Consider the following 26743-nt stretch of genomic DNA (forward strand, 5'->3'; position numbering starts at 1 on the left):
AGGAAACAGCCTTAGCTATTCTAACAACAGTAACTCAGAAGGCAAGTGCTGGAACAGCAAAATGGGCCTGGCTTAGGCGAGGACTATACTATTTGAAAGCTGGTCAACATTCTCAAGCTGTGGCTGAGTAAGTCACTTTATTATATTTAAACTGTCAGCGTATTGGTTCCTTATAAATTAAAGTCTATTTATACCCCAAGTGGATTTTACAAGTTGCCTCATTCCAGTTATATTTTGAGAGAAGAAATAGCAAAATTTATTTATAGTTGAATGGTTCTCATTATCTGCAAGGCACTGAAATTGCATAACTGAATTAAACGATGTCCAGTTGTTAAGGATAGCCGTTCTAATGAAGTAAGGTCTTCCTACTATTATAATAGGTTATCAGTGGAAACAGGAAATGCTAGAAAGCAGACGCTGATGCCTTTGTTGTTTTCCCACTGATATTCTTTGCTTTGGGTCAGGAGGTGCATTTTACAGCTTAAAGTGCCTATGGACCGGCTCGTTTTTTTAGTCTTTTGGTATAAACTATAAACTACTTAAGAACAAATGAAATAGAGGAGCCTCACTGGTTCAGTGAGTAGAGAATGCTATTCAATCTAAAGGTCATCAGTTTAAGCCCCAACTCTATTGGACATAGAGTTTACTTTAAAAAAGGAATAAATAGAATATATTTAATAGTAATAAAATATAATAATAGTAATATATAGGTAAAGAGGATTAAGTGGTACAGATTTCCCATTATAAAATAAAGCACAGGGATGAAAAGTGCAGCATACAGAATATAGTCAATAATATTATAATAACTTCATATGGTGACAAATGGTAACTCTATTTATCATAGTGAACATTTCATAGTGTCTGTAAATTTCAAATCAGTGTGTTATACACTTGAAACTAATATAATATTGTATGTCAACTGTACTTCAATTACAAAAAAATTAAAAACAAAGACTTTCTGTTTACCACGAAATGTACCAGAGCATTGACATTAGCTAGCAATGAGAATATAGCATCTCTCTATCAATTTAATTAAGTTTATAAGACCTCATTCTGCATATAGAGTTTTTTGGTTATACTATAAGAGAAAAATTTCATTTATTACTATAATCACACTGAAAACTTAAAGTTAATACTTAAGTGTGAATGATCACAATTCACTATAAGCTTTGTATATTTTCTTTTTAGAAAGGATTATAAAGTACTTTTTTCCAAACCTAACAAATTGTTGTAGCATAGTTATTTTTTTCTTCTAGTTTGTGAAAACATTAATAAATATATATATTTGGATCAAGAGAAATTCTGATTTATGTGAAAACATTAACAAATATAAACATTAACAAATAAATATATTTAGGTTGAGATTAATTTTCTGATTTATGTAAATTCCTAGAATCTGGTAATATTTGTGTTTTGATGACACGATCAGTATGGGGGTTATTAATTGTCATGAGGCATATGGAGATACATACCTATTCTGGTGGGAAACTGGGATTCTCCCAAATAGTCAAGGAAAAAAAATTCTGGTCAGCACTTGTTCAAAAAAGTATTTTGTTCTTACTCATTCCAAATTTGGAATAAAATTTCTTAGTATTAATATGGAAGTTATAAAAAAATAAATTCAAGTTACAAAAGGAACAGGTATTCCTGCTTTATTTTTTTTTAAGATTTATTTATTTATTAGAAAGTGCATGATGGGAGAAGGTGGGGCAGAGGGAGATAATCTCACACAGACTCCCTGCTGAGTGTGGAGCCCAAGATGGGGCTCCATCCCACATCTCCGAGATCATGACCTGAGCTGAAATCAAGAGGCGTCACTCAACCAAGTGAGCCACCCAGGTGCCCTGTATATCTGCTTTAAATAGCACTTTTATAAATAGAAGAAACCATGGGTATATGTGATTCCGTTGAATTACTTATATTTTCTTTTCAAATATGGGAAGTAGTTTAATTTCAGTTCTCTTACTATTTACTGAAATTTTAGTTTACAGGCAGCATTAAGGGCAGACCCAAAGGACTTCAATTGTTGGGAGTCATTAGGAGAGGCCTACTTAAGCAGAGGTGGCTATACCACAGCTTTGAAATCCTTCACAAAAGCCAGTGAGCTGAACCCAGAATCCACATACAGTGTGTTTAAGGTTGCAGCAATACAGCAAATCCTAGGCAAATATAAGGAGGCGATAGCTCAGTACCAGCTGATCATTAAAAAGAAAGAAGATTATGTGCCGGCTTTGAAAGGTAATTTTTTAATAGCTCCACTTTTGTATTACTGAAGTATAAAATCTTTGAGTAAATTTCCTAAATGTATTTCATGACCTGAAAAGGACTTCCTTAATCAACAGCAAATGTCTTCTTTCATAGACCTCTTATGGTGTGGCTTGTTATATAGGTTTGAATATAGAAAGATCAAATCTTGTTTTGTAACAGTAAATAAATAGTCATATGATAAACATTTAACTTAAAAGATCAAATATGATAGCTATTTGATCTAAAAATAGATCTTAAAAAAAGAGTTTCCCTGCTGTTATATTTTGATAATTAATCTACTATGTGTTTAGAATATCTCAATACTTTTTAATTACTCTTTAACCTATAGGAATTTTTTTTTTCATTTTTTGAACTTTAGGGGCAACTTATGTTGTTTTTTAATTATCTAAATTAATTTCCGTTTCTTCATACATACCTTCTTAACAAATGCCTTTTGGTAATACAAATTTAAACACCACCATCCATATATAACCTAAATTTTTTATGATTATATTTAACCATTAAAAAAAACTTGGAGCCCATTATATGTCCTTTACTCCATTTCTTTTTCCTTTTTTAATGGAACAATGAGGTTTAAATCAGAAATAGTATATGTTGTAAGTGATATGTAACTTAGGTCTTGAAAAGATTTTTCTAAATTTTGTAAAACTTACCTCAAGAGAAGAATTCACATTTATTAAATCTTTACTGGGCACTTTAGGAAATTACTATTTCATTTAACTTTTACAGTGAAATTTGCTATCCAGTTTTGAATATAAAAAGATCAAGTCTTGTTTCAGAATAGTTAATGAATAGTAATATGAAGGAGAGAAACATTTAGTAGCATTTTCAGAGCTGAGGTTTTAAGAGTGAAGTAACTTGCCGAAAGTCAAGGATATTCTTTTCTATAGATTTTTATCGCTTCTAGTATGTTTACTCCAGCAGAACCCTACCATTTGAATTCCATACTAAATGCATGCAAGACCATACTTAATTTTTAATACAATACTACTGAGTTTTGTTTTTTGGAAAAGTGGCTTTAATATAACACAATTATGTTTTTTTGAAATTTATTCAAAGTGTTTCTTGTATGTGTTTTTTTTTTTTTTAATTTAAAATTTTTTTTGTATGTGTTTTAATAACTACAAACTTAACCTGATTTTAGGTTTGGGCGAATGCCATCTCATGATGGCAAAAGCGGCTCTAGTCGATTATCTTGATGGGAAAGCTGTAGACTACATAGAAAAAGCACTGGAATACTTTACTTGGTTGGTATTATTCTTATTATTCATTGTGCTTATTTTCTTAGAATTATAATAAAGCCAAAGTTAGAAAATCTTTCTGTGTTTATTCTGTTAATCATTATTTAGAATATCAAGCATAAAGAATAAGAGACTAGCCAGTGAATTCTGTAATATACAAACTGTATTAATTTTGCATTGGGAAATAGATAAAATTCCTGCTCTTAGTAGCAGCTGACATGCTGGATGCATAGGGAAAGGTGGGAGGAAGAAGCAGTCTGTAAGCAGGAGTAGCAGTACTCCCACATATCAGTGTTATATTCAATATTAGAAGCCTGTTTTAGGTATATTTGTAGGGCTGAAAGTGAGGGGAAATGAGCAATTTGATTGTTTCTGGGGAGAATCTGTGTAGGGGAAAAGCGATGTCTATTATTAAGGGAATCAGAAAAATTTGAGTAAATCTGGTATTTTATAGAACTGTAAATTCACTAGCTAAATGAAATGTTATTTGTGGTAGATGATTTTTAAAAGGCCTCATGTTACACATACGTTTGAATAATTTTTTTTCTTAAACATCTTTTTTTGTGCTCCCCTTCCTTTCTTTTCCTACTTGCCTTCTCTTCTGGTTCCTGTTGACTTGGTTGTTCCAGAATAGCTTTGCTTTGAGTATGAACCAAATGTGAAAAGAAAACTTCAGCCTTCTCTCTCCATAGATTTTTATTGCTACTTTTCAAGTCTCACACAATATAGATCTTTCCAAAGAGGAGAGGGTATCATGAAGAGAACATGCTTCGTTTCAACTAGTATTTAAGAGTAAATGTGAACCTTTGAGTGATGATGCTGAGGTACTGCCTTTCCGACAACGGGAAGTTTTGTTCTGGGTAGTGTGTAGCATTCACAGTCAATTATTTGGAGGTATATAAAACTTTTTAAAGAGATAATCCCCAGATTTATGTTCACTTTTAGAAGTAAAAGTTCATATTACCACAATTCTTATGTAAGGGTGATAGAAGTTATTTTACTTCAAAGGTATTTCATTTTTTATTAAACTTAAAAGGAAGTAAGAGTTTAGGTTGTTGAAATTGCCTGTTTCTTTTTTTTGCCTTTATTTTCTTCTTTCAGGCTGTCACTTTTATTTTTTATTTTTAGGTATTTTTAATTTAATTTTACTTTTTTTTTTTCACCGCAAGTGTACTCTTTAATCCCCATCCCCTATTTCCCCACCCTCCTACCCACCACCCCTCTGGTAGCCATCAGTTTGTTCTCTGTACTCTATTTCTTGGTTTGTCCCTCTTCTGTTTTTTTTTTTTCTCTTTGCTTGTTTGTTTTGTTTCTTAAATTTCTCATATGAGTATGATCATAACGGTATTTGCCTTTCTCTGACTGACTTATTTTGCTTAGCATTATACTCTCTATCATGCTGTTGATTTTAGAAATTATGCTAAGATACTTAGGCCAAGGAACTACAAATAGTGTTGTCCTTCCTCCTAATCCTCACAGTGGGCTTTCAGTGATGACTGCCATAATTAATCTTATTTCTCAGGAAGTTATTGGAAAATGATTTTTGGCTGGACTCTTTTAGTAGAAAAGGCTATGAGAAATGTTCCATCTGCTTGTCCATCTGCCAGTAACATAGCTGTTTATAATAGCTGATTATTGAGACTTGGCTTAAGTGAAATTGTCGTGTTTTATTTATAAGATCTTGAGAAGAGAAATCTGAAGAGAAATGGATAGCTGAGATTTTTCTCATTCTAAAATGAAGTGACCTTTATCATCATCATTAATATTTTTATTTACTCTTTTAAGGTTATGTATTCAGTCTTACTTGCTTCAATAAATATGGGTTTTCACATTTTCATATTTAGCTTTTTGGTAATCTTAGTCTCAGAGATTAAAAATCCTTTGGACCACCAAATATATTTAATATATTATACATTTGCCAGTTTTTTTATTTGATAATCAATTCTTTCTCCTTTCCTCCCTTCCTTTCTTCTTCCCAATAGGGAGGTGATAAGATGTAATCCATTAGGAAAGAATTTAGTAAAGCATTCACTGCACTTAACCAAGGAAGTAAATTCTTAATTAAGATTGTAATGAGAGATAAATTTCACATTTTTTGAAGAAAGTTTATAAGAATAACACTTTATTTTTTTAGGGCTCTGCAGCATCAAGCTGATGTGTCTTGCCTTTGGAAGCTAGTTGGGGATGCTTGTACCAGTCTGTATGCTGTCTCACCGTCTAAAGTGAATGTTAAGGTTTTAGGAGTCCTGCTAGGTCAGAAAGAAGGAAAACAAGTATTAAAGAAGAATGAGCTCCTCCATCTTGGAGGAAGGTAATTTACAAAGATTACCTTCTAACTACCTTTTAACTAACAAAGATTACTTAAAGACATTTACTTTGAATTAGAACATTTTTAACATTTTAACAAAATGTAACATTTATTTTTATATTTCCACAGGTGTTATGGTCGTGCATTAAAACTGATGTCTACATCTAATACTTGGTGTGACCTTGGAATTAATTATTATCGCCAAGCACAAAATCTCACAGAAACAGGCAACAATACAAATGATCTAAAAGAGTTGTTGGAGAAATCTTTACATGTATGGTTTTGAGAATTTTTTTGTAAACTTTTAAAAAAACTAAGTGCTTTTCGGATAGATCGTTTTTGATAAAGTAGATACTGTCGTGTTTTCACATAAAACCACATTTATTTTGATATAAATGCTGATATTCCAAGATATATAAAAATTAATCTAATTTTACTTTTCAGTGTCTGAAAAAGGCAGTGAGACTTGACAGTAAAAATCACTTATACTGGAATGCACTTGGTGTGGTTTCATGTTACAATGGTAAGAACTGAGTAACACTTCAATATTTTTAGAATATTAGAGAATAGAATACTGTTTCAGGTAATAAAATTCAGTTTCATCAAATTCTGTATTTTGCAGGTATTGGAAATTATGCCCTTGCTCAACACTGTTTCATCAAGTCAATTCAATCGGAACAAATTGTGGGTGTTCTTTGTGTCTGTCTATGATAAAGAACTTCAAAGTTTAATGTTCATAATTTTCTGAGACTGCCATGTAGGCAAGGACCTAATTGTATTTATATGTCTTTTAGAATGCTGTTGCATGGACCAATTTGGGAGTGTTATACCTTGCAAGTGAAAACATTGAGGTAAATGTGTTGTTTGTTTTGTCATATTAAAAGTAAGAATGAAAAAAAAAGTAAAAACGTTCTTTATATATGACCTCTTTGTAATCGCTCAGCTTCTTGTGGAGAAATACTTTGAATATTGCTATCGATTGAGCATGCTCTCCTGTATGCTAGATAATTGATGGCATTCCGCTTATTATATTGAATAATGAATGTAAGATTTATTTTCCTTTCCATACAACTGAAGAAATTTTGGTTTTATCATTATGTTGGTTTTTCGTTTAAAGATCAGAACAATTCTGTTGTGAATTATTCACGTGCTTTTCTTTTTTATGTGTACACATGTAAAAGGAGTCTGGTGTAGACTCTGTTAGGGATGGGGTGATGAAGTAAGGGAAATGATTAGTACTGTCTTGCAGCTTAAATTTAACCAATGCTTGTGATTTATATTTGGCTTTAGTGAATATTAATTCCTTTAGATACCACAATCTGATTTGTCATACTTGAACAGTTATGTATTAGAGAATTGGAAATACAGTAATTGGAAAGGTGTTTGTAGATCATGTTTAGAAGTTTCCAGAAATCTGTAGATAATAGCACATCTGTACTATTTTGTGATCCAGCTATTATATTGAATATCATCCTTTTAAAATAGTAGCTTCAGTAATATTTTCAGGGATAAATTAAGTCACTGCAAAGATTGCTTCAGAAGTCTAAATAGAAGGAAGGAGAATATTGATTTGAATCTTAAAATATGTGAAAATATTTTTTAAAAATTTAAAGCTAGATCTTAGTTAATAAGCTATGAATGTAGTTTTATGATAGCACAACTCAGTTGCTGTCCATGAACTGTTTTTTCATAAGAAAAATAAGACCGTTTACTGTTATGGTCTGTAATAATCCATTATAGATTATTGAGAAAACAGTATGGGGCAGCATATAACAATAAGTATTTATAGCAGAAAAATAAGCACATAACTTACTGTGTCCAAGTGAGGTATCTTTAAAGTTTCCTGACTGCTTAGCAGAGATTTATGTTGATTTTTTTTTTTTTTTTTGCCCACTAGCAGATATGTGTCCTAGACCTCACTGGTTGTTAGTCCTTATCCTACCAGTTAAGTTTCAGAAGAGGGCAATAGATAATTCTGTCAAACCAGTGGCTAACAAATGGATGGGTGATTGGTTAGAAGTTATACAGATTATGAGATGCATCCCTATATGCCTTTCACTGGGGACAGAACACCTAAGCCTGTAGAGAGATCTGTTGTACCCAGGAATTTTTAGGACTGTGTAGTTAAAACACTTTTAAGCATTGCTAGTTGTGTTTAAGCAATGAAGTTTTAGGTTATAAGTGTTCATGTTGACCAGTGTGCTTGTGCTTGTGCTTTTTAAACATTAGCAGTTTAATATAAGTGCTTGTGCTTTTTAAACATTAGCAGTTTAATATAAGTTAATATAAGTTAAAATGACATATATTATTTTTTTGACTTTTTTTCCTAGCAAGCTCATGAAGCTTTCAAAATGGCTCAGTCTCTCGATCCATCTTATTTAATGTGCTGGATTGGACAAGTAAGATATATAACATATGGTTATTAACAATCCTAGGATATAAACCTATTAAATAACGATGATAATGATAACAGGTAACATTTGAGGACTTCCTTTGTGCCAGTCACTCTGCTAGTCTCTTTGTATATATTATTTCTGTTAATCTTTCATCAATCGTTTGTATTGTGCCCAAGGTCATACAACTTGTAATGAGTAAACTTCGATTTGGGGGACTTTGAGCCCCATTAGTCTAACTTTATGCTAAAAGAAACCCCAGAATTCTGTTATTTAAATGCACATTTACCAGAAAAATGGACATTGACAAAGATAATTTTGATTATGTTTTCCTATTTTTCTGTAAAATCTTTATATTTGATTTGATGGTTGTTTATGAGCATTCTTCCTTTGCTCCCCCAAAGTTTAGATTTTTGTAAAACTGCCAAATAGAAACCAGGACACCCAGTTACAAGTGTGAGTCTGTCACTGACTGTTTCATATTAACGTATCACTGCTGGATTTCATTTTTCTTACTTGAAAGGGCTTGGACTGAGTGGCTGCCAAGATCTTATCTAGTTGAGAAGTTGTAATGAATTAGTAAGTGGTTGATTGTTTTGGTTCAGAGAACAGCAGTAGCATCACCCATATCAGGAAATCAGTAACCAGAGTTTAGATATGTTTTATTCTACTTTTGACTTTTGGGTCAAATTCTAGTTAATTGGTGAAGCAAGCAGAATTAGAAAGATAACTCTATGAACTATGGTTCTATGAATTCTGGTAGCATCTGGGAGCAGTGGCATTACTACTAATCTCTGTGTAAGTTATTACACTCAAGGGGCCCAAGAATGTGCATTTCTAACTGTTCACAGGTGCTGGTGCTAAGATCCAGGGACTTGATTTTTGAGTAGCACTGCTCTAGGTCAGGAGCTTTTGGATGCTAATCAGAGCCACCTAAGTATTTAAAAAATGTTTTTTCAATTCTTTTAAAAAAACTTATCATTTAAGTTTAATTGTATAATTCATTTTATGTATATTTTTTAATTTTTAAAATTTTATTTAAATTCAGATAATTAACCTATAATGTATTATTGGTTTCAGAGGTAGAGGACACTGATTCAGCAGTCTTATATAATACCCAGTACTCAATACATCACATATCCTCCTTAATGTTCATCACCCCGTTACCCCTTCCCATCCATCGACCCCCCAGTTTGTTTCTGATGATTAAGAATGTCTTACGGTTTTTTATTCTTTTTTTTTAAAGATTTTATTTATTTATTCATGAGAGACACAGAGAGAGAGAGAGCAAGGCAGAGACATAGGCAGAGGGAGAAGCAGGCTCCATGCAGGGAGCCCAATGTGGGACTCGATCCTGGGACTCCAGGATCTCACCCTGAGCCAAAGGCACACGCTCAACTGCTGAGCCACCCAGGCATCCCCTGGTTTTTTTATTCTTAAAAATAATTTATTTGTGGCATTAACTGGTAGATTTAATTAAAATGGTGACAGTAGAAGTGAGACCTAGTATTTTTAAAAATAGTATTAGTAGTATATGATAGCTTAAAAACTCTAATTTTTTATAAAAGGTAGTTAAATTTGGAAGTAATTTTAACTTAGCTCGTAGTCTATAAAATAAAGGGCATAGGAATGTTATTTAAAATTCTGAGGCACTTAAATATGTTGAGACTCTACCTCAGGTCTGTGGAAACTAGAAATATAGGGGTAAGGATCTCCTTTTTAAAAAAAAGCTTACCTAGTGAATCTCAAGTGATTCTGTGATTAAGAACCCTACCCCAGACAAATACCAGTCTGAATGAATCCAAGGGTGAGAGGGAAGGGAGAAGGTAGTGCTTCATCAGTGTTCTGAGGAATTTTATATGGATGATTCCATCACTTTGTGGTTGCAGATAGAATTCTGAAAGCATTTGCCAATAAAGGACCAATTTAATAAGTCATTCTGGTCCTCTGAGCCATGGGAATATAGTAGCCAAGATTAAAAACAAAATTAACTCTGCTTTTAAGCCTAGCTAGTAAACCTTTGGTTCTTCTAAGTAGTTTCACTTATTATTGTTATTATTCCTTTTAAACACATTAAGGACCTCTTTTTTCCTTTTATAGGCTCTTATTGCAGAGACAGTTGGAAGTTATGACACCATGGATCTTTTTAGGCACACTACGGAACTCAATATGCATGTAAGAATTTGACCGTTCTTGAGGATTCATTAATGAGTAAAGTAGTATGCTTGTTGAGGAAATAAATACAGAGTGATATCTGATGTTAATAAGAGAAATTATCTTTACATTTTATTCTTAGAAATAGATAAGCTGTCTTTAATGAACTTCTTGTTTTTGTCTTCTGTTACCCTTCAAAAGCTGATAAAAAGTGACATGGAATTTAATAAATACAGTAGTCCTGTAGAATTGAAACTGAGACTCTAGAAAAAATCAACATGAAATAAGAACTAGAGTTGGTTGACATTTCTTGATTATTTATAAAATGTTTTAGGACCCTTTTGATTTTAGTTTTACCTGTAAGAATGGTGCTGAGAAGGAAGTCATCCTTTTGGGTGAGGCTATTTTCTGCACTTTATTTAATTCCATTTTATTCTTTTACTTAGGGTTGGAGCCAGTGATTTAAATGTGCTCTTAGCTGTGTTGTATCACAGTGACTCTTCATTTCGAGATACTTAGCTGTTGACTTAACACTAAGATGTGATATTTACCGTATTGAAGTCTCTTATTTTATAATTTTTATTGATATATTTATTACCCTATGTTTACTTGTTAACTTTGTCTTTTTTATAGACAGAGGGAGCAATAGGTTATGCGTACTGGGTCTGTACAACATTGCAGGATAAAAGCAACAGAGATACAGAGCTGTACCGGTACAACATCGTTCAGATGAATGCTATTCCAGCAGCACAAGTTGTTTTGAGTAAATACATAGGTAAGGTATTTGGTATTTGAATAACCATTGAAACAATTTAAATAATTTTTAAAATTAGATAATTCTAAAATCAGTATTAGAATTTGTTTTTTTTTTATTCTCCCAATGGCCAAATAGTCTCCTTTTCAAATTATAGTATTGACTTTTGAAGAGTGAGAAAAATTGTTGTTACCTAATGCTTACAATAAAACTGATTTCCATGTTGTAGTGGAAAGCATTTTGGAGCCTATTGGGCCTGAGTTGCTTCTGTTCTGTCTCTGCCATTTATTTCTCTGTAGTCTTAAGCCAAGTATTTTACTTTTCTTAACTTCTGTTAACCTTGGAAAGTAGAGATAATGATAGCTAGGTGGTACACATAATCTGCTTTAAATTCCAAAACTAGTGTGCTTCACCTCCCACTTTAACATCTGATTTTTCTTCAAGATATTGGTAAAATATGTTTAGGTTAAGGAAAAGGACAGAATGGTGAAACTTCATTAACCATCTATTATAATAATTTCCTTTCTTTCTTTATAAAACTACTGTTTTGTTTTGTTTTGTTTTTTGTTTTGTTTTACCAGTTTATTTATTTTTAAAGATTTTATTTATTCATGAGAGACATAGAGTCAGAGACAAAGGTAGAGGGAGAAGCAGACTCCCTGCAGGTAACCTGATCTGGAACTTGATCCCAGGACCCTGGGGTCACACCTTGAGCTGAAGGCAGACACTCAACCACTGAACCACCCAGGAGTCCCATTTTTACCAGTTTAATCTTGTTATTTGCAGCAACATGATTGGATCTTCATAGTATAATGCTAAGTGAATGAAGTCAAATAGTGACAAAGAGTCAAATAAGTCACAAGAAAAAAGCAAATACCATGTGACTTCACTCAAATGTGGAATTTAAGAAACAAAACAAATGAACATAGTTAAAAAAACAAGAGAGGTGACAAACCAAGAAACAGACTCTTAAGCATAGAGAAAAAACTGATGGTTACCAGTGAGGAGGTGGTAAGGGGATGGGTAAGATAGGTGATGTTGACTGAGGGGTCCACTGATGACAGGTTGTGGGGGTGGAAAACTACCAATGGTTTAATCTCTGCTCTTCCTCTTAGTAGCTATAATGAAACCTTGGCCATATTACCAGATTGAATTTTAGTTTCCTCATCTATAATACAAGAATGAAAGTATCTGCTGCTTAGGGTTTAAATGGGATGGTTTATACAAAATGTAATTCAGAGTACCAGGCCTACCCTAGATGCTCAAGAATATTAGTTTCACTAGTCTTTTATTTATCCCTTGACAAAATTCTAAAGCAAGAAGTTTAAGCAGACGTATGGACAGTTGAATATTATGAAAATCATATACACTGAAAAGCAGAAGAGAAAATTTCTCATTATAGGTTATGGAGAGGACTATAATATTTCTGCATTGATCCTGGGACACTTGAGCAGAAGGCAGTTAGTTTACAAACATCAGCACTTGAGCACTAACATGTTACGCAGTATGCAAAATAAATGATTCTAAAGAATATCTAGGGCCTCTGTGAGGAGTCTATGGATCAGAAATTTTACTGTTAAGTTTCCATTAGAATGAGTAATATTTGTAAAGGATTTACACAAAGAGGTATATCTTTAGCTTTCTACAAAATTCAGATACCTAGAACAATTCCCTGATAGTTAGGCATAGCCTAGCTTTTTACTCTATGGTGGGGTCATAATCATATATTCATTTAAATTCAACTATATGTGGCTTTGCCATAAATGAATGAATGCATGAACAAATGAATCAACAAGAAAGAGAAAGGAAGGAAGGAGCAGAAAAGAGAAGGGAATAAGAAAGAATGCAGGCAGTCTTTTTGTTTTGCTGACAGTTTGCCTCAGGGTGAGTATACTAGGAAGGCATAAATCTTTCCTTAGTTTGACTCAGTTTTGGTGTTCCTCTCTTTCATGACTTCAGGATTTTTCAAGAATAACTTTTTGTGATTTTCACTTTATGCTTTAACCTTCGAGCTTATTCAGCACATAAATTGTGATTGTATTGTCCTTTGTTAAACAATTTAAGGGACTTGAAGGGTTATTTCCCAATACTACTTTTTTTTTATAAATTTATTTTTTAAAGATTTTATTTATTTATTCATGAGACAGAGAGAGAGAGAAAGAGAGAGAGAGAGAGAGAGAGAGAGAGAGAGGCAGAGACACAGGCAGAGGGAGAAGCAGGCTCCATGCCCGGAGCCTGATGGGGCACTCGATCCTGGGTCTCCAGGATTCCACCCTGGGCTTAAGGCGGCACTAAACCGCTGAGCCACCTGGGCTGCCCCCCAATACTACTTTTAAGTAAATCAGATGTGTTTCTTTCTCAGTATGTTACATACATTATGATGTTTATTGACATTAAAATTTCAAAACACTGCACTGAAAGTATCCAGGTTGTTTTGTGTTTCTAGTGTATAATACAGAGTTAATTTTTTTTAAACACATAAATTGAAACAGAACCATCAAGTAAATCATAGGAAAGATTAAGTGATTAGCCAAAGAACTGAATTTCCTTATAAATCTTATGACTAGTGTTAACATAAGCTGCAATTTAAAATTATTAAACCTTTGGGGTTAAAAATGTTTAGACTTTAAGGCATAACTAGAAACTGTAAGTAATTATAAGATATTCAATAATTTAGAAGTTATAAAATGATTATTGGTATTTTGTAGTCAAGATAAAAATCAGATTGTTCTTAAGACTGGCAGTGATCTTAGGAGGTAATTTGGTATTTAAGACATTGAAGATAAAACTAACATTTTACAAACACTAGCATGCACATGTAAAGAAAAGATATTTTTCAATTTCCAGAAAGAATTCAGAATTATGCTCCAGCTTTCACAATGTTGGGTTACTTAAATGAACATCTACAACTGAAAAAGGAAGCCGCAGATGCATACCGAAGGTAAACTCTTACATTTAATTAAAAGGGCGTGGTCCTTACATATTATTTGGCTTTTTTAAATTTAGTCTCCGTTCATGAAGAAGGTACTAGACAAATGTTCTGATTCCTTTCTTGATTTTGTTATGTATTATTACATCTTTGAAGATGAAAAAATGCAGTTACAAATTTTCAGTACATTTGGGTTTTTGTTGCTCATTCCAAGAAAGGGACAGAGAAGAGAAAAACACAAAAACAAAAAACAAACAAACAAACAAAAAATCTCATCAGATTTTGTTTTAGAAAAACCTCTCACTTAAGACTTTTTCTAGTTTTATTAAAATATGTAGTTTCATTCACAGAAGAAATGTGAACATTATGGTGTATTTGTTTGAATCACTTTAAGATCTATGTTTTATTCATTCAATAGTTTTTTAACTGCTTGTGCCAAGCATTGTCCTTGGCACTGGCAATTTAGCAGTGAAATAAAACAGACACGGCCTCCATTCTCATGGACCTCCTGTTCTGGTGGTCGGGAGGCATATGATCAGCTTATAAACATCTGTGATGGTAATAATTGCTAAGAAAGAAAATCACAATGGGATAAAGGGCCAGGGAATATTAAGGTAGGCAGTCAATTTGAGACAGGTTTAATTGTGATAGGTTTACTAAGGAAGCACTTGAGGCCTGGCCTGAATGAAGTGAGGCTATAAGCCATTTGGTTGAGAGAGTAGGAGCATCCAGGCAGAGGGAACCGCAAGAGCAAGTACTCTCACATAGGAGTGGACTTGGCACGTTGAGCAAACAAAGACAGTGTGCGTGAGTGAAATGACCAACCAGGAGGGTGGTAGGAAATGAAATCAAGTTGAAGGTTTATTCTCTGCAAATGAGTTGATTGGTAAATAAGAAAATTACTATTTTTTTTTAAAGATTTTATTTATTCATGATAGACATAGAGAGAGAGAGAGGCAGAGACACAGGCAGAGGGAGAAGCAGGCCCCATGCAGGGAGCCCGACACGGGACTTGATCCCAGGACTTCAGGATCGTGCCCTGGGCCAAAGACAGGCACCAAACCACTGAGCCACCCAGGGATCTCCCAAGAAAATTACTATTAATGTCATGAACACTAGATAAAAAGTTAAAAGACCTAATTGCACGTATCATTGCCCTAAATCTAAAAAACAGATACTTAGGGAAAGCCTTGTCAGATAAAAAATAATTGATGTGCCCCAAATGCTTTGCCATGTCCTTTTATGGATCTCTTGGTAGTTCAAAGGAGTCATCACTAGATGGTACTGGAGGCTAAATAATTAAGAAGGTATTTTTCCAGGTGTATGTGGAGGTTTATAAAAAAACCACAATTCTATTTCTTTTGATGTCACAAAAAGATTACGTGTAAAGAAACTAGAAATATGGTGGAATTCAACAGTGAGCAGGATTTGCAAACAAAGAAAACTAGACAGCTTTAGAGGGCTGGCTATACATACTTATACATACTGTAATCACAAATACTGTGAATCTAACACTTAGTTATACATTCAAGTTAAAACAGTAGCTCCACAATCATATGGATATGCACCACTCTTCCCTGACTGATTACTGCTCTCGTTTTCTGCCTTAAACAACTATTTGAGGCTTAAAACGACAAATTAGGTATAAATTTAACCATTATAGTTTTTACTGTATAATACTTTTAGACTTCTTTAGCAAATATTTGTTTTTCATGTAACGTCATAGATATTAAAAGCTCTCCTTAGGTATTTCTCCCTAGATAATCCTTTTTAAACAGAAAAGAAAATTAAAAACAAAAATCTTACTATATATCCAACTCCGCTTAGTTGTTAAGACATTTTTCTGCTTGTCCAAAAGGGACTGAACACAAGACGGTAAAAATAAGGCCTTTAGGGACTCCTTAGGATTCTTTTCTTTCTTAACTAAGTATTGCTTAAATATTTTTCGGTATGTAACAGGTAAGGGCACATGACATGAAAGCACTCAAATTTCCTGATTTCCTGACTCAAACTACTAATATAGGAATATTTTTAAGATTGTTTGCTATACACTTGAGATAATGTCAAAACTTAAAATTGCAACACAGTTGTTTCTCATATTTATATTAAGTTTTTTGGAATATTTAAAACTCAAGTATGATAAATTATTTCATTTAGTAAGAGATCACCTTATTAATTTCCTGATAGTCTAAAATCTAAGTATTAATTGCTTTTGTTGTGCCAGCTTAACTGATATATAAAAAGTTGTTATGACAAGCATTAAAGAATTAGAATTGAATGAAGAAACCAAGAATCTATAGATTCTGCTAAGGAAGAAGAATAAAAGAATGCTATTGCACATAGGTAACTTAAAATACCTTGTTCTTTATTTTTAAGGGCAATGTTATTATTACAGACTACAGAAGACCAAGATACTTATAATGTTGCAGTAAGAAATTATGGCAGATTGTTATGGTAAGCATATCTCTTCCCATTAATTGTGAATTTATTAGATTTTTCTGGTGAAAGCTATGGGACTAGTGAGGTGGTGATGAATTTCCAGAGTAGTGGGACATATATAAATTAGTGGGCTGATTATCTCCCAAGGATACATAATTTCCTCAATACTGGGGTTTGTTAATAGCTTCCTGCACCTATATGGATACCTAACACCACTGTGCTTTAGTAAGAAGCAGATTTAGAACTCACAGTTGTGGACTATACAAGAGAAGAGAGAGGCAGTTATTATCTGTTATAATACCACCCTAGTTAATCGAAAGAGGAATTGGATTTGCTTAGTGCTTATACTTACACCAGGAATGACCACTAGGGATCCAGAAACCTGTTAGAAATCGTATCAAAAATTTTGATGTATGTGCATTTTGGGATGAAGAGTGAGCCATGTAGCTTTCTTCAGATTCTCAGACTTTTGACTTTAAAAAGAGCTTCAAAAAAAAAAAAAAAAAAAAGATTAAAACCCAGTTATTTTAGAGAATAGAATTAGGTCCAGAGAACAGACGTGTTTTGGGAGGTGTTCCTCAAGCTGAGAACTGCCCCTAAATTGAATGGTCTAGCTTCAATATATTGCTAAAAGTATAGTTTGATATTTTGAGGTTAGTGCCTATATATTTTAAAAAGGTACAAAGTAGAGACCTGAAGTAGCCAGTTCTTTTCTTTTATAACCAAGTAAATGAATCCTATTCATAGATAAGAAAATATTATTGTTCTGACTACTTTTCCCTCCAATTTTTTTAAACTGTTGTGTTTAGGAGTTGAGTTTTGTCATTTGTAAGATTTTGTTGTAGCAGAAGATAGGTTATAAGAAATTTTAAGAACAAGTATCTATCTGTAGTTCTGGTTTCATATAATGTAAATATATTTTTTTAATTTTCATTTTTTTATTTTTATTTTAAGGGAGGGGGAGGACAGAAGTAGGGGGAGAAGGAGAGAGAATATTAAGCAGGCTGCCAACTCAGCACAGAGCCCAACGTGGGGCTCTATCTCAGAACCCTGAGATCATGACCTGAGCCAGAATGAAGACCGTGCTACCTTGGTGCCCCATGATATAATGTAAATACTTTAGAAGAAAATCTGTATTTTCTATTGAAAATAGATCATTTCTTTTTTAATTTGTTTTTTATAAAATATAGTAAACATGCAAAATGCAGTAAGGAGTGTACAGCATAATTTAATGAATAGTCACTGCTCAAACATAACAGATCTTAACATTATCCATTGTCTTCAGGGTCTTTTTTCCAAAGAAAATATTGCAAATAAAATTGAAGCCCCTTGTGCCCTTCCTAGTTCTATTCTCTACAAAAGAAATCACATGTTTGAAGGTAGTGTTAATTAAAAGAAAAAAAACCCAAAACTTTTAATATATGTATGTATCCATAAACAATCTAAGGTAGCCTTCTTTCCTTCACCAAAATATTTATCAAAATTTGAGTTTTTTGACTTTAAAAACTAAAATTTTTTGATTTTTAAACTTTCACCTTTGTGAGATTAATTTTAAAATCAAAGACTGCCTGTATTTTTAGATCCCACACACACCTCCCCCAAGATTAAAAGGATTTTCTAAAAAAATTTCTAATAATACATTAAAAATAGAAACACTTTCTGATTTATAGTGATGGATACCATAAATAAAAATCTCAAAGATATAGTGCATCCTTTCCAAGTGATGGCAGCTTCTCTTCATTTTTAAATAAGCAAAACAATTATTTTTTGTTATTAAGGAGTATTGTACTCTGGGAGCACCTGGGGGCACAGTCAGTTAAGTGTCTGACTCTTGATTTTGGCTCAGGTCATGATCTCAGGGTCCTGAGATTAAGCCTGGCATGGGGCTCTCCAGTGAGCAAGGAGCTTGCTCAAGTTCTCTCCATCCCTCTGCCTCCCTGTCTCTCCATCTGACCCTTCTGCTCATGTGTCTTGCACTTTCTACAAAAAAAAAAAAAAGGAAACTTTTTTAAAAAAAGTATTGTGTTTTAGTATCATATGTAACAAATTTTACTTTTCTTCCTATTAAATACAGAAAAGGTAATTTATAGTTTTGTCTGTGGAATCGAGTTTATCTTTATGCTCTCCAAGAAAAAAAAAAAAGAATGTGCAGGTAAACAATTTACACAAAGGCTAGGTTTTATTTTGACCAGGTATTTTATGATTTGTTAAGCTTGTCAGAGATGCTAGAACCATACTCTTAGGGTAATATTTAACCAATATATTAAGCTTAAAGAATTCTGTATAATAATCAACTTCAGGACAGCCTGGGTGGCTCAGTGGTTTAGTGCCACCTTGGCCCAGGGCCTGATCCTGGAGACCTGGGATTGAGTCCCACGTTGGGCTCCCTGCATGGAGCCTGCTTCTCCCTCTGCCTGTGTCTCTGCCTCTCTCTCTCTCTCTCTCTTTCTCTCTGTGTCTCTCATGAATAAATACATAAAATCTTAAAAAAAAAGTCAACTTTATTTTTATACTTTGGGATTTTAGTTCAAGTTTTTTTTTTTTTAATTTTTTTTAAAGATTTTTTTATTTATTCAGAGAGAGAGAGAGAGAGAGAGAGAAAGGCAGAGACACAGGCAGAGGGAGAAACAGGCTCCATGCAGGAAACCCGATGTGGGACTCGATCCCGGGTCTCCAGGATCACACCTGGAGGCTGCAGCACAGGCTGCAGGAGGCGCCAAATCGCTGCGCCACAGGGGCTGCCCTCAAGTTTGTTAATAAGAAAGACACTTTGTAATTTTAGCAGAACTAATCATTTTCACAATTATAAAAAACAAAATGTGAAGTTAAATTGCCCCAGTACATCTTATTTGAAATGAATGATCTGTCTTCTGTTTTAATAGGTCTTTTCTATAGCTTTTACACTGATAGACAAAGTATATGAAGGTATTGAAAGAACCTTCGTGTATAATCTTTCTGTATTCTTATGATATAAGCCAAAATTAAGTTTAATATTAAAAGTAAGTTATGTTTTGCTTCTTAGTTCCATTGGTGAATATGATAAAGCCATTCAGGCTTTTAAGTCAACACCCCTTGAGGAGTTAGAAGACATCATAGGTTTTGCACTGGCTTTATTTATGAAAGGCCTATATAAAGAAAGCAGCAAAGGTGAGTATGTTGCTTGAAGCTAAAGGACATATCTTACTTTTCCAGAGCTGAGTGGAATTGAATCACAACAGGATTACATCCAGAAAAATGGAACACTGAATTGAGAATAGGGGTTGCAATGTTTATTAAAATCCATCTAGGATTCAGGAATGGTGTTAGGTACTTTTTGTCTGTTCCCTCCTTTAGTACAGTGCTATGTGAATAGTCCCTATAAGAGTATTATGAGCTGAGTATTATCCTAATTATTTAGATAAGGAAACTGAGGCCCAAGATCACTGAAGGTAGACTTAGTATTTGAAAGCAGGTCTTTGCTTAAATGTAAACTTGTGATAAATGAAGACCTTGACCATTGTTGGCAATAGTGTGTTTCATTTTCTTCAGAAATGCTCATTGAGTACATTTCATATATGTAGGTAGGCCCAACCTATGTGTGTGCAGTTTATTGTATCTACAACTTGATGGCATTACTGGTAGGCACATGGAAATTGTCGTGATATCTCCGTATCTGCAGGCCTTCACATCCCTTAAAGGCTTCCCTATAGATTCTGAAGATGGACGTTAGGGAATGTCTCAGTAATCCTAACGATATCCCCAGGATCACCTTGGAACAGCTAAACCAAGTTAGATTATTTAAAATTTTTTTTTCCAGCCACTTGAAAATAAGCAAACAAGATATAATTTTAGTTACTACTTAAAAAAAAATAGGATTAGAAAGGGAGAAATTTCACTGTTTGTCAATCAGTATTATGTTTATATTCTTTTGTTTTTGTTTCCAACTCTGTATAATAGCCTATGAGAGAGCCTTGTCTATTGTTGAATCAGAGCAGGACAAAGCCCATATCTTGACAGCTCTGGCGATAACAGAGTATAAACAAGGAAAAATGGATGTAGCCAAGACATTGCTATTTAAATGGTATGTACAGTTGACATTAACACTTAACATTGCTTAAGATGCTTAAACATTGGATTAAAAACTGGAACAATGTAAAATGAAGTTTTTAATGTTGTAGGAACTTTTTGGAGAACAGAAGGGATTAGACTGACTCACTTGTGAACTAACAGTCATAGGTGGAGGTAGAGATCATGGCTTAATTCTTAGCTCTGGATCCATCCAGTCCTTCAAAACCATCCTGTATTCTGTGTGTATTATTTATTTTTTTAAAAGAGTGATTGATCACCTGATCTAGTAGGATCTTAAGATTTTAATGGACAGAGTTCTAACTGGCTTATATTTTTTGGTCCCCAAGGAGATTTTTCCCTCATTAATTTTCAAATTAACCTGATAAAATAAAGTTCATTTAAAATTAAAGCTTTAAAAAATATACCAGTATAACTTGTAACTATGTCTATATTTTTGGAATAAATTGGTAAAATAATAGCCCATGATATCTTGGTTATTTATATGGTATTATTTTTCTAAAACCCAGACCCCCAACCAAAATATATACTTGTTTCTAGAACTTAGATATAATGAACAGAAAAGAAAAGCCCTTGGTATTTTTAACTGCTTTACATTTAGGAAATTGCTGTGCCTAGAAACCAAGGAATCTGTTTCATATTTATCTTAAAGCTGGGCTTAGTTTGGTGAATCTTTAAGTAAATTGCCTTTTTACTAAATATTAAATATATTTTAATAGTTATAGACTACTGTATTATGGCTAATAGACAATTAAAAATATTTACAGCTCTATCTTAAAGGAACCAACCATAGAAAGCCTTCAAGCCCTGTGTGCTCTAGGATTGACAATGCAGGATGCTACATTGTCAAAAGCAGCACTTAATGAATTACTGAAGCACGTCAAACAGAAAGACAGTAATTATCAAAAGTGCCTTCTTACTTCAGCGATTTATGCACTGCAAGGCCGCAGTGTGGCAGTGAGGAGACAAGCATCTAAAGCTGTCCATAGGTAAGTTCTTGTGCTCCTGAACTTGGAATAATTATACTTGATGAGCTTATCTTTGACATTTGGACCTCATTAAGAATATAAAATGAGTGAGGCTTATTTTTTGTTTTTGTAAACCAGAATGTGGTTTTATGAAATTGCCCTTAGGACCAGGTAACTGACTATACATATCATTTCATCTATAAAGATTTTTTTTTAATTCAGTTGATAAGGAGATAAGAGAACAGAAATTTTGCACTTATTCAATAAATTAAGGCCTGAACCTCATTTAATACAAAAGTCCTTACTTATGGTCAAGTTTGTAATATTGTTCGTTTATTTGATACTATTCAGCTTGATGGTTTTAGGAATTTTTTGACCACTTAAACATTCACTAGTGTCTTCAAAATTTAGAGTATATTACTAGCAGTAGTGGTTGTTTTATTTTCAGCAAAGAAGTGTTCTGTCTCTTTCTTTTTTTTTAACATTTACTTATTTTAGTGAGAGAGCGCATGTATGTGTGTGAGTAGGGGGAATGTCAGAGGGAGAGAAACTCAAGCAGACTCTGTGCTGAGTATGGATCCCCATGCTGGCCTTGGTCCCTGGCCCTGAGATCACCAACCAATAAAACTCTTAACCTGCTGAGCCATTCAGGCACCCCAGCAGTAAAGTGTTCTAAATGTTGCTTATTTTCTGTTCACAATTTTCATTTCTGTGTTTTCCTTGAACACAACATATTAAATTTCCTTAGCTTTTCTTAATTAGATGTCATGGCTTTGTAATCCTCATATTGCTGATTTTTCCTTCTTATTTTCATAAGGACTCTTGGTATATAGGGAAGATATGTTTTCTGAAAATTAAGACACTTTCATTCACACATAGACAATTCATATGAACTTGTTTTAGGCATCTACAAGATTTTGAACTTAAGTACTAAATAAAATGTTGGTTGCTTTTACTTTCCGTGGTTTAAAGTGACTCCCATCTCTAAGCTTTTTACTTTGATGATCTTTATAGTAACCCAGCTGATCCTGCTCTTTGGTCTCTGTTGTCCCGAGTAGTTGCTCAGTATACTCACCAAAGTGCAAAGGTGAGTAATGTTCTAAATTCTGAAAAAAAGATAAAATAACTTTTAATGTAGTATTAGCATTATCATTCTGAGAAATAATTAATACAGCAAATGAGTTCTGTTACTTAACCATATTTTCCATTAGTCATTTTATTTAGTACATTGAGTTTCTTTCATGTATTATTGTACTGTTTTGGGCATTATGAAAGTTACAAAGGAGTAGGTGGACATTTTTTAAATACTTACAGATTATGTTAATGGCTATGTGGTTAGGTTATGTTTATAATGTTGCCATTTAGGAAGCTAATATGTTTTGAACACTTAACTACATCTAATAATTCCACTGTCTGAAGTCTGTGTGAGTCTGATTTTGTTATTCCTAATGGTTTTTGCACATGGTAATTCAAAGAACCTAGAAGAGCATCATTATTAGCTACTAGAATGAAGTACTTATTATGTGCCAACTATTCTATATATTTTGTCATTTAATCCCAACAACCACATGAAATAGCTACAATTAATGTCCATTTTATAGAGGACATTTCAGACATAGAGAATAAATAACTTGTGCAAAATCACCATTAGTATTTGTGGTGATGACTCATCCCAGATTTAACTCCTGAATCCTCCTTCTACTCTGCTGTTTTCTGTTTCGCTTTTAATCCATCTTCTATTTGTTTTATATTGACATATTTTGAAAGATTATTTTTAGCATTCTTTATATGCTAAATATAATATGCAAAACATTTTGATACAATTTCAATATAAAATTAGAACAGTATACTTTTGAATTAAGATGAAATCATTCTCATAATTCACTTTCTTTTCCAGATAAAATGTCTAACTGAATTTAAAATTAAGGATTTCATAATTCGTTTTACAAAAACTATGATGTGTATATTTTTCTCGTTTTTAGTTTTGAGTTGATTATTGAAGCAGTGATTAGCTTCAGGGTGCTCTGAACTTTGGGTATTCATTTTACTAAGAACTAACAGAAATTTTTAAAATATTAGATTTTCATGGAGTAAAACCATATTAAAGTAAGTTTTGGGATTCTGTTTCTCCTCCAGTCTTTCTTCCAGTCTTTTACATTGTTAGAAAATATTTACTTGTGTTTTGTGTAAAATTGTGTAACTTTTGCACCATTAATAAGTAGTTTAAAGAAGCAGAGTTGAAATTATCATAGTAGAAAAGATTTTTTATAAAAACACTGAACTTCAAAAAAAATACTAAATGTGTCTCTTAAAGCAGTGATCAGTTGATACTTTCAGGAGTTTAAAAGTTGTGAATGTGATAAAACTGAACTTTTCAAATGACTTAATGGAAAGATTTTTATCATTGTTAATTGTTATATAAGTTTATGCATTCATCTAAATAATTATTTTCTATTATAGGCAGGTGCTATAGCAGGAAATGTGGCTCATATTTTGGATTCAAATCATGGAAAGGTTAGTTTTTTCCAGTATCAAGGAAATGTCCTACTTGTTAAGTAATATTTTTTGTGACACGTAAAATAATTTTTCTTCCTAGGTTTAAGATGTCACATCATACCTGATATAGTACTATTTTTAGTCAATTTGAAAGTCATGGAGCTATAAAGTGGTTAACTCTCTTCTTTTTCTCTTACGCAGAAGGCATTACTGTACACTGCAGTAAATCAGTTAGCCATGGGAAGCAGTTCAGCAGAAACTGAAAAAAACCTTGCACTAAAGACCATTCAGAAAGCAGCTCTTCTTTCTCCAGGTGAGTATAATATAATCCATTTCATTAATTCAGATTCTTTTGGTTATGTGTTTGTGACTTACAGGTACAAGGTTTGTATTTTCTAAAATAAACAAGGGAATTTTAAGAAAATATTTTAAACTTCTGCATATTATTTGATTATTATTAAGAGAGATTTCTTGAAGCAGGCTGAAAGGAATATTTGCATAAAGATACTTTATTACCTTATTGAAAATAAGGTAGTCATTGCCTTGAGCAGGAATTATTTTATAATATAGAGATATGCATTTAATTTTTTTGTAAAAATTTTTTATCTGCCTAATGTTTCTATGATTTCTGTACTATTAGCAGTAATACTGATTCTGTATAAGTGAGGTAGGTATGCATTTCAGACATTTGATAGGGAATATATATCGGAGGGAGCAGTTGGATAAGAAAAAATATAAAAGTCAAGCTAATATGTTTGCTTAAATGACTATATTGTTGACTAGCACCCCTGTGGGATTTTAAAATTGTCTTTGTTTGTTTGAAGATTTTATTTTTAAGTAATCTCTGCCCCAATGTGGGGCTCAAACTCCCAACCCTGAGATCAAGAGTTGCATGGTCCACTTACTGAGCCATCCAGGGACCCCAAAATTATTTGTTTTTTTAAGGGTAGCAGGACTAAGATATTGACCATGCAGGTATTATCCTGTAAAATATGACTTACAAAAGACCAAAAAATAATTCTTCGAAGTTCTAAATTCTTTCCTACCTTCTTTTCACAACTACCTCAGTCCACTGCTTCCCCCTGCCCCTGTAGCTGCTGTCAAGGTGTGAAGGAAAGAAGGAAAAATCAAATCAGTGAAGGGATATATAATCATAGAATTGCTTCACTTGGAATGATTAAATAACTTTCATCCTTGGCTGTTAGAACATAAGTAAATGGAGTTGTCTTGAGCTTTTTCTTTGGCTCAAACTTTTCTTAAGAACTGAGAAATAGTATTATCTTGCTTTTCCTTTGATTGAACCTTTAATACAGGGTTTGAATGATGACCATAAGTGTCTCTTTGAGACTTGTCCTTTGTGTCCGATGAAAATGAACATAATTGACTTTTCTACAGTAGCACAATACTCTAGACAACTGAGCTAACCACCCATGGAAGAGCTTAATAGGATATTTCTTATCCTCTGCTATATTTTGAAAAAAAGGCAAATCTTAAAGGATGAATATAGTAATGTGTCTTCTGAAAATAAGTGTAAATTAGTTTCTTTAAGAAGGTGGATTTTTCTGGAGATACAATTTATTTTATTTTTAATTTAATTTTTGGTATTTATAAACTCTTAGTCTCATTTTTTATAGTTTTCCCCTGATATATTGATATTAACAAGCCTCTGACTATACTTCCTATGTTTAGGTGATCCTGCTGTCTGGGCTGGGCTAATGGCAGCCTGTCATGCTGATGATAAACTGGCTCTAGTGAACAACACTCAGCCAAAGAGAATGGATTTGTACTTGGCACTGTTATCTGCTGTTTCTGCTTCACGTAAGTTTAGAAAAGCATTTACATGTGGTGAATTCAGGGTGAAGTATTCAGAAGGATACTGCCAAAAGGTAGTGAGCATAATTAGCTCTATACTAAAGGATGAATGATCTCCTCTGACAAAGCTTAAAAACAAGCCTTGAAAAGGTGAAATCATTTTCAAGAGACTTAACTGCATATAGAACAAAGCTCAAGAACATTATAGGAATATAGAAATATTCAGCAAGATAAAATTCACAATGTCTGTCTGGTATCTAGTTAAAACTTAATAGGCATGCCGAGAGGTAGAAAAATAACACACATAATCAGATGAATCAGTCAATAGAAACAGATTCACAGATGACACACTAGAAATCTCTTTAAACTGTAATTGACTGTTTAAAGAGCCCCCTACCACAATAGCACAAAGAACAGGAGGGGAAATGGAAATATTCTTTTGTAAAATTTTTATATTGTAAGTGAAGTGATATAATAATATTACTTAAAGGTAGACAATGACAGGTTAAAGGTGAATATTTTAAAATTGAAAGTAGGTACTAAGTAGTGTTAAAGGTAATAAGCCACCAAAGTAGATAAAAGAAGATTAAAAAAATAATTCAAAGAAGAGGAAAAGGGAACAAAGACTTAAATAAAACAAATAGAAAACAACTATTTACTGCTTGAAACACAGATGAGATAGAAATTTTTATTTAACTCTGAAGACAAAAATAGCCTAAAAAGTAAAAAGATGGAAAAAAGATATACCATGCCAACACTAATCAAAAGACAGTTGGAATGGCAATACTAATTTCAGACAAATTGGATTTCAGAGCAAAGGATATTGCCAATAATAAGGGAGGTCATTTCATAATGGAGTCAATTCGTTGAGAGGACATAACAGTGCTAAGCATTTAAGCACGGAGTAACAGAGCTT

General features: G+C 33.1%; 1 protein-coding gene across 2 annotated transcripts in view; it reads left to right on the forward strand.

The window, feature by feature from the left end:
• Positions 1-26743, forward strand: part of SKIC3 (SKI3 subunit of superkiller complex) — an 80541-nt gene that overhangs the window by 34654 nt on the left and 19144 nt on the right. For both annotated transcript variants that reach the window (XM_025992885.2, XM_072736753.1), the window contains exons 19-38: positions 3-127; positions 1985-2238; positions 3413-3515; positions 5644-5820; positions 5947-6091; positions 6262-6340; positions 6440-6501; positions 6612-6668; positions 8148-8216; positions 10311-10385; positions 10998-11139; positions 13966-14059; positions 16424-16501; positions 19509-19633; positions 20423-20546; positions 21319-21540; positions 22534-22606; positions 23980-24033; positions 24217-24328; positions 25705-25833. In XM_025992885.2, the coding sequence (XP_025848670.1) occupies positions 3-127; positions 1985-2238; positions 3413-3515; positions 5644-5820; positions 5947-6091; positions 6262-6340; positions 6440-6501; positions 6612-6668; positions 8148-8216; positions 10311-10385; positions 10998-11139; positions 13966-14059; positions 16424-16501; positions 19509-19633; positions 20423-20546; positions 21319-21540; positions 22534-22606; positions 23980-24033; positions 24217-24328; positions 25705-25833 (2299 nt within the window). The remainder of the gene's footprint in view (positions 1-2; positions 128-1984; positions 2239-3412; positions 3516-5643; positions 5821-5946; positions 6092-6261; positions 6341-6439; positions 6502-6611; positions 6669-8147; positions 8217-10310; positions 10386-10997; positions 11140-13965; positions 14060-16423; positions 16502-19508; positions 19634-20422; positions 20547-21318; positions 21541-22533; positions 22607-23979; positions 24034-24216; positions 24329-25704; positions 25834-26743) is intronic.

The sequence above is a fragment of the Vulpes vulpes genome, chromosome 14 (assembly GCF_048418805.1).
Source record: "Vulpes vulpes isolate BD-2025 chromosome 14, VulVul3, whole genome shotgun sequence".
In the NCBI taxonomy this organism is placed as follows: domain Eukaryota; kingdom Metazoa; phylum Chordata; class Mammalia; order Carnivora; family Canidae; genus Vulpes; species Vulpes vulpes.